The following is a 17,950-nucleotide window of genomic DNA, read 5'->3' on the forward strand; positions in this document are numbered from 1 at the left end:
AGGTGTACAAGAGGAAAACACTTGGTTTTTGCGAAGCGATAAAGCAGCTTGGTTGTGATCAAGGTGCTCTTGGTCCGCTTGTGGAAGAGTGGAGTTAGGGAAGTGTCACTCTCAGGCAGGCAGAGTACAATGTGTACAAACACAGGACACCTGCATATGCCTCTGAGGCTGTACTTCACTAGCTGACTGGTGGGATCGCTCAGGCATTCTTCACCAGAGGGAAAAGTCGGCAGAAAAGTCTCATGCATCTTTAAATCAGTTTGTCAGCTGAGATAAAACCCACTAAAACCAATTAGCTTAAATACAGGTTTACCACAGAATATTAGTCAACCTCAGGTTGTGCTGGTACCTTAAATGTATTTTCTCTTTTGCTCTTTCTGAATTTCTTCTCATTTTAACCCTGAATTTATACCTAGATTTGTGGGTAACAGCAATATACCTATAAAGCTTTTTGTCCTGAATTTACTTGTACCTCTGGTTAACTGCTGCCTTAATTAGGTTGTATTTTATGACCCCTATTCAGTCTTTATGAAACCAATCCCAGTTTGGTGCATTTAAAGAGCTGAGTAAAAGAGTAGTTAGCAATTGAAAATTACTCGTCTTTTTGTAAATGGGGAGAGATTATCAGGTTCTGTGTATAGATATCATATGTTGTATTTTTGTCTGTTGTTCATATTTCTTGGTGAAGGATTTCTCAGCCAGTTTAGAGTAAGATGCACAGATTAGGTTTATGAGTGCTTCTAGGGGCATGAGAGCTGCCCAGAGGGGAGGGTTCAGCTATGTGACGTGTGAAATACCGGAGAGGCAGCCCAGAGGGTTTCTCTCCTGCCAAGTAGTAAACTTCAGAGGGAAGAAGGTAGAGAGAATGTAAGCAAACCTGAGTGAATGCTGAGCTCTGTGGCTGGCAATTAAGAAAGCAGAGAGGATGAATGAACCATACTGCAAAGAAGTTCAGGATTTCTATACATCTGACCTCAAGAAACCTACACTGAAGGAAGTGAATGTTTGGCCGTGCCCTGGGAGAAGCATCAGCAGCTCTGGAGTTTCCTTTTCTTGCCCACATGTCTTTCTTTGCCTCTCCTTGTTGTGCCTGATGGGTAGTCTGCTGGGGCATCCTCAGTGTCTGGATTACGGGCCGCCTTTCCAGCCCCCTTTTCACCTGGAGTTCTGCTCTGCCTATGAAAATTTTGGCTGCTGTGACCAGGAGAGAGACAACAGCATTGCAGCAAAATACTGGGACATCATGGATTATATCGATCCCCGGGGGCATAAACTGTGTGGAATGTATATCAAAGATATCCTGTGTCAGGTAGGGCAGAAAAATAGTGTTTGCGTCCTATGCTTTGGGGTGACTTGGTGGTCAGTTGTGGTTCCGATAGCCTTTTATAGCAAGCTCTGTTGCTGTGAAAAGAGGTGTGGGAGCAGGGGAAAAGTGGGCTGATGGAGTAATGGTATCTAATCCTCAGCATGCATTTTGCAAAGTGCTGTGTGTAAGGTGCATCACTGTGGTATCTGGCAATATATAGTGACATTTGTGAGCGGTTATGATTTACGAAAGCAATGCCCAACTCGGCAGCAGGATTCTTATCATCAGCCCTGCTAACTTTCACAATAACGTTCAAATACACGGAAAAACAACTTTACTTTGAGGGTGACAGAGCACTGGCACAGGCTGCCCAGGGAGGCTGTGGAGTCCCCTTCTCTGGAAATTTTCCGCCTGGATGCAGTCCTGAGTAATGTGCTCTAGGCAGCCCTGCTTTAGCAGGGGAGTTGGACTAGATGATCTCTAGAGGTCCCTTCCAACTCTGAAAATTCAGTGATTCTGTGAAAGGGAGAGTTAGAGATCAGTACCAAAGGCACTGTTCTCCCTTAGTTCCCCTCCTCCTTGTAATTTGAGAGCAAAACTGACCTGCGGTTTTAACAACTGTTAGTCACGCAAAGCTGGACTTACTGCATGCCAAAACACAAAGCTGCCAAAACACACACTTAATCTTACTAAGAACATACAAAACCCTTCTAATTAATATTTCTTTAGCCCTAAAATTATCTGTGTACCAAAATGTTTCCAATCTTTTTGGATGCTGGCAGGATTCTGGTATCTCCTTGGGGTAAGGGGGACACCCTTTCAGCACCAGGTCTGAAAAAAGTAGCATCAGGGTTGTTTTTCATTTTATGGTTGGTAAACCAGAAAAAAGATGTGTTACAGGACCACCAGTCTTGGTGTTATGAAGATTTTTCTACATGTTGTAGGTAGAAAAAAAGACTATAGAAATGTGCCTATTGCCTCTGCTCATTCTGCAGGGCATAATTTAATTTTGCATTGTATGTTGTAGCAAGAAACCAAACCCACCCTATATATTTTCTTATCTATTTTCAAAGTAATAAGTGATTACTCTTTTCATATTTTTCTAGAGTAAGATTGCTGTTAAATCTTTGGGGAGGAGCTTGTGATTGTGTTACGTGTTGCTCTTCCTGTTCAAGTTAGTGACAACCATGGAAATAAGATTGGGTTCTCTGGCAAATATTATTTGGCTGTTGAATTAGTGGAGGAGGAAAGATCTACCACATGTTTTTGCTTTAGTGATGTCACTTTGCTGGATCAAATTTTTACTGATGATCTCATGTGGAAGGGATGGAAAATTATGATATCTATGTTCTACTGCCTCCACAGTATCCTGATAGTTTGTAGTCACTACCCATGAAATGTTGACCTGCACTTAGTGCCACATCAAATACAAAAAGACAGATGCATATACGTGATCAGGATGTAATTGTGCCAAGTGCTTATTTCTGCTGTGCACAGCGGGACTTCAGATAAACTGCTGCCGATGACAAGTGCTTTTATTGATATTATTTGCATGGAACTTGGAATGCAAAGATTAGACTCAGAAGCAATGGTAATATTATCAGCTTTTGTCTTCTGAACAAAACAAATTTCAAGAAAGAGGTGTAGGTGCTTTTTGATAAACTTGAATTACTAGTATCTGCTCGAATTTAGTGAGAAAAACATTATTTCACGTCTTTGGGGGAGACCAGAGTAGTAGCAATGTGTTGTAACAAAGCAGCTCATTCAGTCAGGTGTTCCTTCAGTGCCAAAACCAGCAGACAGTAAAAACCAGACAATTTACTTTTTTTCCCTAGCCTTCCCAGTGGTGTAATGTGCTGAGCATTACACTGAGGAAACTGATATAGGTGACTGCAGCAGTCCTGCTGGTCCCACAGAGCCCAAAAAGGATGCCACGGAGCCCACCTTACCTTGGCAGTGGAGCTGTCTGTTTCTTAACGGATGGAAGATGATTAAATGGGGATGTGTCCTGGACCATGGATTTCCTGCTGTCACTCTAAACCAGACGTGTTTCTCTTGAAAACTAACAGGCCTCTTTCAAGAGGCATCCAAAGCAATCTGGCTCTGCTGGTAGAGCTGCTTCAGTTTGCATCTGGCAAGATCTGGGTCTATTTTTGCTAGCTACGCTTGTTCTAAGCATTTGTGTTTCTAGGTACTGGGTTTAGAGTCTGACCATCAGCTGAGCTGTTCTAGGATTTAGCTTAAAAACTGAATATGAGACTCTGAAAACTGCCTGTAATGTTCTTAAAGAGGTGTTGTGCAAGTTGCACGGCTATAAAAATTCCCTGGATGCAAACCTTGCTACATGTGCTACAACAGCTGTTGTAGGCTACTGGCTGAGAGGATTTCTCTCTATTCAGAAAACTGCTACAGCAGTCTTAAAAAAAAAAAAAAAAAAAAAAAAAAAAAAAAAAAAAAGGCAACAACAACAAAAAACAAAAAACCCAAACAAAAAACACCAAAAATACCCCCAAACCAAAAAAACCTCCAAACAAAAAGGCCAGTTAAGCCTTGTTCAAGCTGAGTGAAAACCATGATATTGGCATGGGATAGGAGCTAGTGCAGGGAAAGCAACATACTTTTTAAGCCAGTTTTAACCTGAGGTCTGACTTGAATGTTGTGTGAGTGTATACTGGCGAAAGCGGAGGAAGTGAGCGATGGTTAACAGCCTTAGTAAGCGCCAGGGGAGAAACATGCCAGCCAAGCGTTATTGAATGCCTGCACCAAAGCCGCTCTCCTTCAAGAAGTTAAGAACGGAAATGCACTTACCTGTAGGTTTGGCTTTTGGGCACTCAGGGCCTAACGGTGCCCTTCCTTCTTCTAGGAAGACCTTAAATATGGGAAAAATGGTGTGGTTCTGCCATCTGGGGCTGGGCTCAGGCTGCAAGGACAGGCCTCCTGGGGCACTTGGCTCCCCTTTGCAGGCTGGGGACTTCTGATCTGGGAAGAGGAGAGGAGAGTTTCCTTACAGATGCAATGCAGGAGCAACAGAAACCAGCTCGTTCTGTGCAGCCTGGTAACCAAACGGCAGCAATGAAAAGTGAGACACTTACTACACCATCCAAGAGTTGAAAGGGCTTTACTGCTTACAAGTCATATCTGTTCTTAGGACGGCCAAAAGCCCTCAGTGAGCAAAGGAAACAGTTTGCTCTGCTATGTTTGGAGTGAGGGTCTGTAGCCTTCACATTAAATATCCTGGAAAGGCTGCTACTTGCACCAAAAATAAGAATCAGTGCTTGTATAACTACCCCAGATTTGTTTAATGAATTTTGTTTAATGAAGCAGACTCGTTTAATGAGGCAGAAAAAAATACTAATGTAGTAGTTCTTCATTCTTCCTCTATGTACTTACCTTCCTACTTATGTGCCCAATAAAAACTCTGGATAGACCATTTCAGGCTGCTGGCATCAAAACCAGTAAAATAATCTTTCTGCAGAATTTAGCTGTTTCTGTTTTAACTCCTGCAATTTTATGCTGATTAAAATAAAGGTGGGATTTTAATGGGAATATTTTATAGAAGTTCTGGCCAGAATTTCTGCAAGATGAGGAGTTTAAATTTAGGTACAAATTCAAACACAATGCCTGACTTTGTGTTTAACCTATATTTTGCACAGCTAAAAACTTAATGATATTTGAAGGGACATAATTTTAGATACACAACAGTTGGAAATGTTGCTTCCAGTACTTTTTTTTTTTTTCCCTGAAGATCATGTATAGAGTCAGTGGTCGCTACATGGACTGCATAAGATATTTACTCATTTGAAACAGTTTTAAATCTCAACTACAGTCTGCTTCAGTGATACTATGCATGCAAGAACATGATCGAAGTTGTACAGCATCAGACCAAAGATTGACTTAGACCGTATGTTTAACCAATGTACATTTTTAGCACCTACAGTTTCTTCTGGCAGAGTTTCACCTCCTTTTTTAACCTGGCTCCTGCTAGCTTTACCTAATGCTCCCTCATTTTTCTTCTGGGGGGGGAAAGGGTGAACAAGTGATCCCTACGCATCTTCTCAATGTCACTTGTGACAGGTTTACAGACCTCTGTCAGGCTGTTACCTACTCTGGTCACCTCTCTGCAAGACTTCTCAGTCCCATCTGAATTAGCTGTTCCGTATCTGACTGTCCTTGTGGATTTGTTCCCCTATGTTGCTTTTGGGAAGGGGGACCAGAGCTGTGTGTAGTGTTGAAGGTGCAGGTGAACCTGTACTTGTTTTGTTTTCTTTCTTCCTTTCCCAACACTTGATTAGACCTAGGTACGGGCTTAAGTGGCTGAACAAAGTAAAATCTTGAATACGTCTGGAAAAGGTGGTGATGCCTGCTGATGTGAAAGATGTGTCTGGGTTTGGTACTGCTGGTCAGTAGAAGTCTGAAGTACGAAGGCTAACATTCTGCATAGTGCAAAGGGTTGCTGCAGTGAGGGAGCTAACAAATTCTTCTCTCAATCTGTTAAGAACAGCTTACAAACTGTCTAATTTAAAAATCTATCAGGGTAAACTAAATGGGAATGTCTAAAAGCAAAGGTAAGACTAGATTGCAAGAAGAAATTACCTGTCACTGCCTTAAAAACCTCTAGTGATGGAGAATCCACAGCTTCCACAGATGTACTGCTATTGGGAGTAACTTAGGTGCAGCTGATTGTGCTTTGGGAAAGAAAACAACTATTGACCTCCAAATCCCCTTTAGTGGAGTGACCTTCTACTACTCCACTTTAAAGATGACTCATCATGTTCTCTGCCTTACTAATTTTTAATTTTTTTAACTGGTTTGCTTCCATGAAGGTGTCTTGGCTTCTGCTGGATGTGTGTACACACCCACATATTTCTTTTCTTTTACTTTCTAGGAATGCTCCCCATATGCTGCACATCTCTATGATGCAGAAAACCCTCGAACACCTCTAAGAAACCTCCCAGGACTTTGTTTTGACTACTGCTCTGAGTTTCACTTCAACTGCCGCTCTGCCATCAGCCTGCTGACGAGTGATAAGCACATCCAAGAATGCTGTGAGACAAACAAGACGCGCTTTTGCAACCTCCTTCACCTACACGACGAGGACTACTGCTTCCCCAATGTGCTGAAGAACACGGCCCTCAACCGCAACCTGGGCTCGGTGGTGGAGGACCACAAAGGCTGCCTCCAGCTCTGTCTGACTGAGGTTGCCAACGGCCTGAGGAACCCGGTGCTCATGGTGCATGCAAATGACCATACCCACCGCATGTTTGTAGCTGAGCAGGTGGGCGTGATCTGGGTCTACCTACCTGATGGCAGCCGTCTGGAGGAGCCCTTTCTGGATATTAAAAGTATAGTGCTGGCTACGCCGTGGATAGGGGACGAGAGAGGCTTTCTGGGAATGGCTTTCCACCCTAAGTACAAGTACAATGGGAAGTTTTATATCTATTACTCTTACATGGATAAGAACCGAGTGGAAAAGATCAGGATCAGTGAATTGAAGGTTTTAGCATCTGATGTTAACAAAGCTGATCCACTCTCGGAAAGGTAAAGTTCATGTTGAATGTGCCACAATGATAAATTATTTTTCTTTGTCCCTGTCCTTCCCCCTTGCAGAACCTGCACATTCCCAGTCACCCTGGTCCAGATGTATGACTGGCTTGCTATGAAGCTACCAGAGACAGGTTGGCTCAAGGTCACACAGCAAACTAGAAATGAAACTGAAAAGAGGACTCAGGGTCATCTTCTCTGTCTATCTTGTACTCTTGCCTTCCAAAAAGCAGTAACAGCTTTAAGCCTATTGTGGAATTAACTGCCCTAGGAGAACTGGGATGATTCCCTACAGTACGATACATTCATTTTATCTGACATGTGTGCCCCTGTCCCGCCCCCCCGCTAAGAAAAAAGCTAATTCTCAGTTATGGAGAAGCATTTGTTAATAGTGGACTTACTTTCTCCGAGTTTCACAGTCACCATAAGATGCTTCTGAAGCCCTCAAATTCACCAACTGCTTCTCATATAAGAAAGCAGAACCCACTTGTTGCAATCAAAGTTGAAAGGGCAACAAATGTTCCCTGCAGAGAAACGCATTATGTATTTGTAGTTGTGTTTTCAGATGAGCTGTGATGCTCTTGTGCTCACCGTGGTGGGTGAGCTCTGTCGCACAAGAGGTGTTAGTGGAGTGCAGGTCGGAGCTGTAGTGCGTGGGGCAGATGTCGTGCTGCATGGCTTGTGGGAAACGCGTTTTCTCAAGGGATGCCATACTGAAAGGAGCTCTGCTGTAAGGCAGGCGGGCAGACAGCCTTATGCTGCAGCCTCACAAACAGGATGCAACTTGGCACCGTAATTGACAAAGCTGACAGGCCTATATGGCTGAGAAATCTTACTTTCTTCTGCGGAAGTCATGCGGTATTTCTGCAGCCTACCTAGAATGCTCAGTCCTTTCCTGTAGCTACATCTGGAGTTATTTCTCTGTTTTTAGGAATCTTTTGGAGCTTGAGGAACCAGCTGCAAATCATAATGGTGGGCAGCTGCTCTTCGGTGTGGATGGCTATATGTATCTGTTCACAGGGGATGGAGGGAAAGCTGGAGACCCTTTTGGAAAATTTGGGAATGCCCAGAACAAGTAAGTAGGACAGCAGCTGAAAGCCTTGAGCTTGTCCACCAAGACACAAGGTTTGGAAATGAGGCAATGTGGAAGAATAAAGTATGAGCACTTCCTGAAAGTGCAAATCTGTCTGTATTTCAAAAATTTAAATTTTACATTTTGAAAGCTGAGGGAACCCAATTTGTTGAGAGGGGGAAAAGTCTTCTGCGACTTAAACAGGCTGCATGACATACCAGCTGCTGGTTTATCTCTTTTGGACAAATAACTTTTCCTTTGGAAAGGGAGAAGAGGGAGAGAATTGTTCATTTTCAGTTGACTCTAATGCTGGGGTTTGTATTTTTCTGTTGTTCTCTGTAGGAGTGCTTTGTTGGGGAAAGTCTTGAGGATTGACGTGGATGGAAAAAGCCCTGAGGGAAAGCCTTATCGCATCCCTCCTGATAATCCATTTGTGTCCGATTCCAAGGCCCGCCCTGAGGTTTATGCTTATGGGGTCAGGAATATGTGGCGCTGTGCTGTTGACAGAGGGGACCCTGTCACGAAAAAGGGAAGAGGGAGGATATTCTGTGGGGATGTCGGGCAGAACAGATTTGAAGAAATCAACATCATTGTTAAAGGAGGGAACTATGGCTGGAGAGCGAAGGAGGGATTTGAATGCTACGACACAAAGCTTTGCCACAATTCCTCTTTGGGTAAGGAAGAAAGTTCTTTCAGAAGATTACTTTATTATACGTGTGTATTTACTAGACTGCAGCTCCATTTTTCCAGTGAAGCTAAATAATCCAGCATTGTGTGTTAAATGGAGTTAGCAGAATATTTTTTTTCCTCCCCAGCCCTGCAGTGTTGGTATGAAATGATGCCCAGCTTATTCGGGGAATTCCCTGTCATACACTGCACTGTACATATCCAGGGTTAAAGGCTGTCCCCTTTGTAGACAGACAGCATTTTCCCAGTGAAGTCAGGAAGACAATTGATTGGGTTTTAGTAGAAAAGTAATATTGTGTTTTCCTCGGCAGCTCTGAGCCATGGCTATGGCTAAGGAGAGCGGACCAGGCTGATGCTGAGTCCCTGAAACAAATCCTGTGGAAGAGGCAGTGTGTCCCAGCAAGTACAGTGCTGCAGCAGAACACTTAAAAGCTCTGCTCTGGGTCTGTGGGTGTGATGGACAAACTCACTTGCTGCCTTTAAAAAAGAGTAGATATTGGCAGTCTTCATAAAGCTCTTTGGAAAACGTGGTAGAAGAACTAGGTATTATTAGAATGTTGCTTAAGCTGTTGGAAGAAAACAGCTGGTCTTAGCCTCATGTATGTGTTTCGGAAACATTTGTATGAGCAGGCAGTTGTAGAGTGTGTTATCAGCATTTCTCTTCTGCTATGCTGGTACTCACACGGCTCTCAAGTTTTTTTGTTTGGTTGTTTTTCTAATGGCCCCATCCTCAATTGATAACAAAACCGAATTAGATTTTGTTGTTAATCTACATTTTTTTAATGAATTACATTTGTGATCTTTATCCTCATCATTAAAGACAAGCTACTAGATCCAGGGGGAAAAAGTGAGGACAAGACTAAAATTTTGTGGGATCTGATATACAACCCAAAAAAGGGCCGAGTTTAATTTAAACATTGCCAGAGGCAAAGCCCTTATTTTATGTCTCATGACATAAAATGGAGGTAGCATACTTATGCATATTCCGTGCGGAGAATGTCAGCAAACCTATGAAAATGTTAACTTGGAATTGTTTGGTTTTATTTCCTTCTCTAAAAACACTGTAATTTGTAAAGACAAATTCTGCTAAAATGATTGGTACAATAGCAAACCTGTAAGATAAGACTTCCTACAGGCTGATGCCTTTCTGCATTGCTTAATGCAGAGAATCTTGGTCCTATGTGTTATGGAAGCTCATCATGATGAAGCCTTGATAAGCAATTACAGAGAGCTCCTTAAAGCCCCTGGGTCTGTTCTGACCTGGAGTAAATTACTGAATTCCCAATGAAATTTAACTGTGCTGTTGAATTGCAGTGGTCCTTCTTGTCATTTTTGTGCCTGTCAATGTCATCAAGCAATTGCTTTTTGATGCTTTCTGTATGTAAATTTTCTCATTTCTCGTGCTTCTGTATTTCACAGATGACATTCTTCCAATATTTGCATATGGCCGCAATGTGGGGAAGTCAGTCACTGGAGGTTATGTATACAGAGGATGTGAATCGCCCAACTTGAATGGCCTCTATTTTTTTGGTGATTTCATGAATGGGTGAGACTAATTGTTTGCTCAGCAGCTCCCATTTTGTACCCATATTTGCTTCTGGGCAAACCAGCATATCGGAGCATCCTGAAACATTTTGAGCTGGAGTAAATGAGAATATCAGATGTCTCTGTATTAGATTAAGGGCTCTGTTTGACCATTATAACAATGTTTTGGTTGGAATCTAAACTTCCTCCAATTTAGAGTCCTTAGGATAGGTTTGCTTTTGTTCAGGTCTCTTTTTCCAAAAGTCAAACATTAAAGCCAGTCAACAGTCAGGGTCCTTACTGACACTTTTTTCCAGTAATGCATGATTTTGGCAGGAAATAATATTAATAATGGAAACATAAAACAAAGGGTTTTATTTTTCATCTAGTCGACTTATGGCTTTACAGGAAGAGGAGAAGACAAATAAGTGGAAGAAGCAAGATATCTGCATTAGTAGCACAAAAGCTTGTGCTTTCCCTGGAATGATCAGTTCTTATAGCAAATTCATCATCTCTTTTGCTGAGGATGAAGCAGGTAGGTATCATGCCAGCCATACCTTTATTGGAAACTGTACTGTCAGTTCTGCATTGTCGGGCAAATATGTAAAATTATGTTGCTCCTCACATGCTACTAGAGAGTAGGTGCTGAAAAACAGGTTTGTGGCTACCTCAGCACGGCAGGTAGGGTTAGTATGGGGTTCAGAGAGGTCTCCGGCCCTGTGGGGCTATTGCAGGTGGGCTTGCTCTCCTGGAGAGCTCAGGAGGCAGATCCTCATGTGAACTTGCAGTCTGAATGCTCCAGGTTCTTTAAGAAGTTTGAACTCCTGTTTGTTTCAGCCTTTCCCTGTCCTTTTGTTGTTGTTTGTTTATGCCGTTTCACTAATGCAAAGACTGTATCAATGCAGTTTGTTCTTTCATTGTAATAGCTCATCCTCACTTGAGTTCTTACATCTTATCTGAATTTCCCCCTCGTCATTAGTATAAATTCCTCAGTCTTATTCACAACAGCTGCGCTTCACACTGTGGATTATGCACCAAGGCTTTATTTGGGGATGAGGAAAGCCACTAATTTGAAAGTTGAGTGGAAATGTCTCTGTGCGTAGGATTATTGCTAGGGTCATGATGACCAGATCTCTCACCAAGGTGAAACTACCAATGCATATTCTATTCATTTTATATAGTCCCCTGACAAAGAGCTATGTAATACAAAACATGACTGCAAACGTTTTGAGAGCCCAGATGTGCTTTAATGAGCTCTGATGCTTCACAATTCAGCATAAAAGAGATTTGCTTGTAGTGAAAAGATCATAGATCATCTGGCTAGCATATTCTGCCAAAGATGCAGGGAGATGCAGGCTTTGTTGTGAAATAAGTACATTTTTAACTGTTCTAACAACACGTGGAGTAAGTGGATGTTAAATGTCTCTTCTACTGGTTGTTCTTATAGAAACCAATATGGTATCGGTAATGTAATTTGAAAAACAGCAGCTTTACCTCTTTTGCAAGCTACTGTAAGTTGCCTGGATATTATTCAAGTGGGTGCTGAAGGGAAGACAAAGAGCAGTTGCTGTCCTCAGCAACCGTACAGGAATAAGAAGCTTCTGTTTTCTGTGGATTAGCCAATTTAGCCCTTGTTGAATTTTTTTGGTATGGCTATGAGATGGCTAAATATTTGTTGTGTGGCCTTCCCCTCTATTTGTAGCTCCTGACTGCTTCTTTGGTACAAACAAGTTTAAAAAATACATATTTATGCAGACAAAAGTAACCTTTTGGAGGGCCACTGACATGAGGTGATGAAGGGTCTGCTCGGGCACTGTGCTCGAGCGAGGGGTGCTGGTTCTGCCTGCAACCAAGAGATCACTTGGTGTCCCTGGGAGTCCACCTGCACAGGCAAGGACGAGACCAAAGCCCGCTTCTTGAAAGTAAGACATGACTGAAGGATTGACTGAAGGGGTTTTCTTTTCTGACCACGTGAATTAGTGAAGAGCCAGGAAAGAGGGAACTAGAGAACTTGGGCACTTGAATCTGAAACTGGTTTTCTTTGTTTGCTTCCATTTAGGTGAGCTGTATTTTATGTCTACTTCTTATCCCAGTGCCTATGCACCACATGGATCGCTCTACAAGTTTATTGATCCTGCAAGGTTAGTAATTAAACATGTTTTTCTGTGCCAAATTCTTATATAATCAGCATACATTCTCCAGCTATCACAGTAGAAAGAATGCTAAGTACTACTGATAGATAATTTTACTGACCTCCACATCCAGTCCTTGGTTTTTGTTTGCTCACCATACATCTGGAGCAACTTTAATCAGTTTTAGTGACTTTATTCCTCACTCATCATATCTGTGCACCCAGAAATAGACAGAGTTCAGATATCTTAAAGGTCTGGGACAGTAAGGATCAAAATAATGTCTCCTTGGTTGCATATCTGAAGTATAGCACAGTGGTGTTTTAAAAGTGACAGTCCATATTCTTCAGGGACATGGCATCAAGTATCTGTGGTGCGCTTTCATATAAACAAATAAATTGCAGTCCACAGTTTAGTTTTCTTCACAAAGAAGAGTGAAACCTGGTGGTTCATGCAGTGTTCAATTAATAATTGGAGCCAAACCTGAACTTTTCCAAGCAAAATGTTTTTTTGCCATTAAGCAGTCATCCCTGCTAAAGTCTGGTTTTAGAATAATAAGCATGCTTATGTAATTTTTCCCCTCCCAAGCTTTTGGATCTTGCTAAAAATCATTAAATGAGTTTCAAATCACCCTGTAAAGTAGATAAAGTACTAATGTGTCTGTGCTGTTGCTGAGACCTGAGACACTAACAAAACAAAGAAAACAAGTTATGTTTTCTTGAGCAGTTAAATCCAAAGCTAGATAGTTAACTCAAGGTGATGGAACTAGGAAATGGAGTCTTTTACTTGCTGTAACTACTTGAGGAGACTCCTGCCTATAACAGCTTATCATCTGCCAGTAAGCTTTTGAACCACATTAACTGCGGCTGACCAAAATGTAACATTTTCAACTATTTTCAACATTTTCAATGCCACTCCTTAATGCCCCATGAAGGCTATCAGGATGATAAATCCTCTCCTCTTTCCCACTGTATAGGAAGAAATGCAGCTTTCTGTTTCACAAGCAGCCTGTGGGAGCCTTTCCAGGAGGCTTCCTGCCTCAGCGCTGGTGTGCAGTTGTGCGCCACGTTATGTGACTCCACAAGGGGCAGCAAGCCCCTGCTGGGAGTGCCATGGTTTCACTGCTCAGAAGGGCTTTCTGGAAGGAAGCCAGCTCTTCCCTGTGCTTTTGGAGCTTCATATCCACCACTTCTAGAGCAGGACCAGGCAGTTATTCCCTTGGCTCTTTGGAATTTATTCTTGTATTTTCTGGTTCCCCTTGTTTACCTTAGCCTAGGTGCTGCTTTGCTCAGTTTTGCCCTTGCCTGTGTGCTTAAGTAATTCACAAGCTTGTCCAGGGTGTGCAAAGCACTGACTGCTCCCCTGGAGGCTGAGCTTGCTTGGCCCTGGAACAGAGTCCTAACACCTCCAGATCCTGGGCTGTACTCTGTCCTCCTGATCACCAGCAGAGATTTTTTCCTTTCTCCTTTGCATTTTAATGCTGTTTATAGGATTCTTCTGTTTCCATCTCACTGAGCAGGGGCTGGGATAACTGGCTCCAAGTGTTGTATTGTAGGTAGAATCTTAGCCATTTCGTTAGCATTAAAGTTAGTTAGGCCTGTTAACTATTGGCATTAGCTGCAGTTTTGATACAGGGTCTTGCGTACGACCATTTTATTAGGTACTCGGCCAGATGGTCAGCTTTGGGAATGTTTCTTCACAAGTATCTGGGCTAATTAGGAGAGGAACTTTCTGAAACGTTCTAATGGATAATGAGGATTCTATCCTTCAGTCATATGAGAAAGAACACCTAATCAAGGAAAGCAAGTATTGTTACCTGTCTTTGAAGTAAAACATCCTGGAGCAGATGAGCGTGTGAACATTGAGAGTGCTCCTAATCTACCATGTTTTGACAGGACTAGCAAACTTGGCAGAGAAGTGAAAATGCTGGGTGTCCTAAACTGAACTACCTTTGTTATAATACTAAAAATCACACCCATAGGCCAAGAAAACCCTTGCCCAGGTGGAGACCCTTCCCTTGTGCAGGCGCAGTAACTGAGAAGAATGACAGCAAATATTATAATCATATGTAAATTACTAACCAATCGTTGTAACTGGGAATGTGCTACCTTGTAACTTTCATGTATAAATATGACGAGGAAACCAGCATGGAGTGTGCGTGATTTGTGGAAATATTCCACCGTGCACTCTGGCCAGAATAAAGCAATGTCTCCTCTCTAAACGTAGTCTCTGTGTTTCGGGAGAATTGGGACTTAGACCTCTTTCTCAGGTAACACTCTGATGAGTGCTCCCTGCTGCCTGCAGGGGAACAGCGGAGGGGCTGGTGTGCCTCTGCCTGGACTGGCACCAAATCCCCAGAATTTAGAGAGGAGAGATGGGGGCGGGGGGGGGAACCTCACATCAAGCTCCCCCCCCCCCCCCCCCCCAAAAAAAAAAAAAACCAAAAGCAATGCTAACAACCCTGCTTCAGTAACCTTTTTTTATTTAATTGAAATGGTATGGAGGAAGCACTTGGCTGTTGCTCCTGTCTGAAGGAGAATGCTGATCACAAGAAAATGTGACGCCTTAGGTCATGTTTTGCTTTTCAATGTCAAGCATGCCAAACTGGAAGAGCCTGTTCTTATTTGTCCTACTGCAGTTCCTTTGGTGGGTAACAGAAAACACAGGTCTGTTGCTCTTCTTTGTACCCCCCTTCCTGTCATTTAACATGTGTCAGCTTTACCTCAGGGAAAATGTGATTATTTTTTTTTTAATTTTTTTGGGTACTTTTGTACTGTGGGAAGTTGTCCGGGAGGAACGCAGGTGCATTTTCTTTGCAGTTGTTGCTTCCTCCCTCCTTGCCTGTTCCTTTCCTTTCCCACCCCTCTTGCTGCAGCACTATGTTGGGTCTGAAGCGGCACCCTTTGAAGGTCACACTAACTTTTGCGGGGCTGTGTGGAATATGCCGCTGCACGTACAGAGATCCTTAGGCTGCAGCACGAGCGAGTGGAAAGCACCGTCACTGACAAGACTTATGTGCATGGATGAGACTCCTCCACTTCAAGGTGGGATGCACAAGCCAGTGGTGGTGAGGACAACCCAAAGTGGCTGATAAGTCTGATGTTCAACCAATGCACCCACTGGGCTTCTAGAAGCAGCATCGTGCTGTGCCTCCAGCAGCAGGGCACGTAGCTGAACACACCTAATCGGCACCCTTGAATTCAGTGGTGGGCTGCAAGTTCACACAGGCGGGGCCAGCATCCCACACACAAACAAACCAGCTTTCAACATTGAATAAAGACAGTCCAGACTGCCTGACAGCAGAAAGTTGACCAGAAGGGTGGTAGAAGAGAAGCTGCAGCCTTCCAGCTGCTATTGCTATTGAGACAGGGATTTTATGGCTTGCAGCCCTGAGTTAGGCTCTTAAATTCCACCTAAGTGGCACTCTAGGTGCCTAAAGTGCTCTCGTGCCGCTTCCAGCAGAGGCAAGTGACAATGGGGGATTGATATGTGCCTCTGAAATAAATAAGCTTCCTTAACAATCTCTACGTGGCTTTCTGTTTTACAAGGAGAGCTCCACCAGGGAAGTGTAAATACAAGCCTGTTCCAGTGAAAACAAAGAGTAAACGGATACCATTTGTTCCACGTGCAAGTAAGTTTCATTTTACTGAGAAGCAAAACATATAACCATCTTGTAGGCATATGATTGAAATCTTTAGCAGTCTTAAAAACTAAAGCACTGAGCAGGAGCAGTCTTGAAGTTAGGTTATCACATTTAATGTGTGCTTCCATCATCTACTAGATGATGGAAGCCTTTTCTCAATCCCGGTCTCTGATTTTTCTTCTAAGTGTTGCCAAGTAATAGTGTAAATGGGCATCAGAAGGGAACCGATGGCTTTGATTCAGGCATTGGATTTCACCTGGGAAGCTTGGAGTGCCTGTCCCTGGCTCTGTGACAAGCTCCTTGAGTCAAATAAGCCCCCCTCTGTAAATGTAGGGGAGTCGATCTTCCTTTCTCCTGGCCTTTTTCTGTCCTATGTCCCATGCAACTAGGGCAGGAGTTACATCTTGTTATTGTGTAGAAACACTGTTGAGCAAGCTGAGGTTCTCTTGTCTGGGATTTCCAGATATTAGTGTAACATGAAAAATGCATATTGTTAAGTCTGCCAAAGTGTGTTAAGTGTGCAAGGTTTCTGTCTGGACTTATTTTCCTTAAATATACATTCATCATTTTTAAAATTAAATTTTATTTCCAAGAAACCTAGGGCTCTATTGATGGAAGATGAGAGGTTTATATAGTGTGTATTTCTTCTTTCAGAATGTCAGCTGTTTTTCTTAACTGTAGCTCTAATAAGGGTTTATATCAGTCGTATCTCTGAATTAGCCTTTTGTCTTAAAGCGGGGATGCTGAACCATGTTAATTACTTTCCTCAGAGACTGTCCTTGAGCTGCTTAATGAACCTCCAACAACCAAACCTCTGAAAAAATCTTCGACCCCCACTGCAGCCACCCCAACAGTTTCTTCTAAGAAAGCTAAAAAGACCCCATCCACCAAAATAAAAGCATCAACAGTGAAACCAGCTCCATCTGGTAAAAAGAGACAGAAAATCAAAGCTGAGGCTAAACATCACAAGCCAAAGCAGAAAGAGAAGGTTGCACGCATTTCCAGAACTACACCAGCACCTCCTTTGCCAAAAAAGAGCAGCTCCCACATAACCTTCCAAAGAAAGCAGCACAAACTAAGGAAAAACTGGAGAAGAAGAGGAAGGAGAGTAGATTAAGAAGCAGCTTTTGAAGCTCACTGAATTTCCCAGAAAAAGCAAGCCACTTGTAAGATGGTGAAACAAATGTTTTGAATAGTGACCCAATAACAGAGAATCAGTTTGCTCCCTATGCCAGTGCTCCCAGGTGCGTCTCCATTAATGTCAGTGTCACCGGCTTCTGTATATGTTCTATTAAACCTTAACAGCACCAGCCTCCTAATCTTAACTTTCTTTGCAAATCCTGCTGTGATGTCCTTTTCTGACATTAAGTAGTTATGAGAGTCTCTGATGGACGTTCACTGGTAAGATTTGACTGTGTAATAAATCCGAGCGCCTCCAACTTTCAGCACTTGCATCTTTTATCCAAGAATATGAAATGGACATGTTGATAACTTCACCTTTCCTTTTTTTTTTTTCTTTTAACTGAAAGGCAGTGAGAAGTATATTTAAGAGTTGTTGTCTTTCAGACAATTAAATTAGACTTTTTTTTTTTTTTTTAAAGCAATACTTTTTTTCAAGGTATGATCACCTGCAGGTTCCAAAGGATTCAGTAAGGGCTGGAACCAATAGGATGGTTTGGGTTGGAAGGGACCTAAAGATCATCTAATTCCAACCCCCCTGCCATGGGCAGGGACACCTCCCACTAGACCAGGTTGCCCAAAGCCCCATCCAGCCTGGCTTTGAATGCTTAAAGGGATGGGGCACCCACAACTTGTCTGGGCAACCTGTTCCAGTGTCCCACCACCCTCATAGTGAAAAATTTCTTCCTGATATCTAATCTGAAGCCTTTCCTCCTTGTCCTATCACTACATACCCTTGTAGTAAGTGTCTCTCCATCTTTCCTATGGGCTCCCGTTAAGTACTGGAAGGCTGCTGTAAGGTGTTCCTGGCGCTTTCTCTTCTCCAGGCTGAACAACCCCAACTGTCTCAGCCTGTCTTCGTAGGAGAG

The 17,950-nt window shown here is 42.8% G+C and overlaps 1 protein-coding gene across 1 annotated transcript; it reads left to right on the forward strand.

Moving 5' to 3' along the window:
- Nucleotides 1-925: 925 nt before the first annotated feature.
- On the forward strand, nucleotides 926-17,326 carry HHIPL2 (HHIP like 2; the record flags this gene model as incomplete). Its single annotated transcript, XM_082480537.1, has 9 exons — nucleotides 926-1,309; nucleotides 6,192-6,844; nucleotides 7,779-7,922; nucleotides 8,262-8,593; nucleotides 10,026-10,152; nucleotides 10,520-10,665; nucleotides 12,190-12,271; nucleotides 15,808-15,890; nucleotides 16,673-17,326. The coding sequence occupies 9 exons, from the start codon at nucleotides 926-928 to the stop codon at nucleotides 17,017-17,019; spliced, it is 2,298 nt and encodes a 765-aa protein (XP_082336663.1). The 3' UTR covers nucleotides 17,020-17,326.
- Nucleotides 17,327-17,950: the final 624 nt, after the last annotated feature.

This window comes from Vanellus vanellus (assembly GCF_965231255.1).
Source record: "Vanellus vanellus genome assembly, chromosome: 3".
Taxonomy (NCBI): domain Eukaryota; kingdom Metazoa; phylum Chordata; class Aves; order Charadriiformes; family Charadriidae; genus Vanellus; species Vanellus vanellus.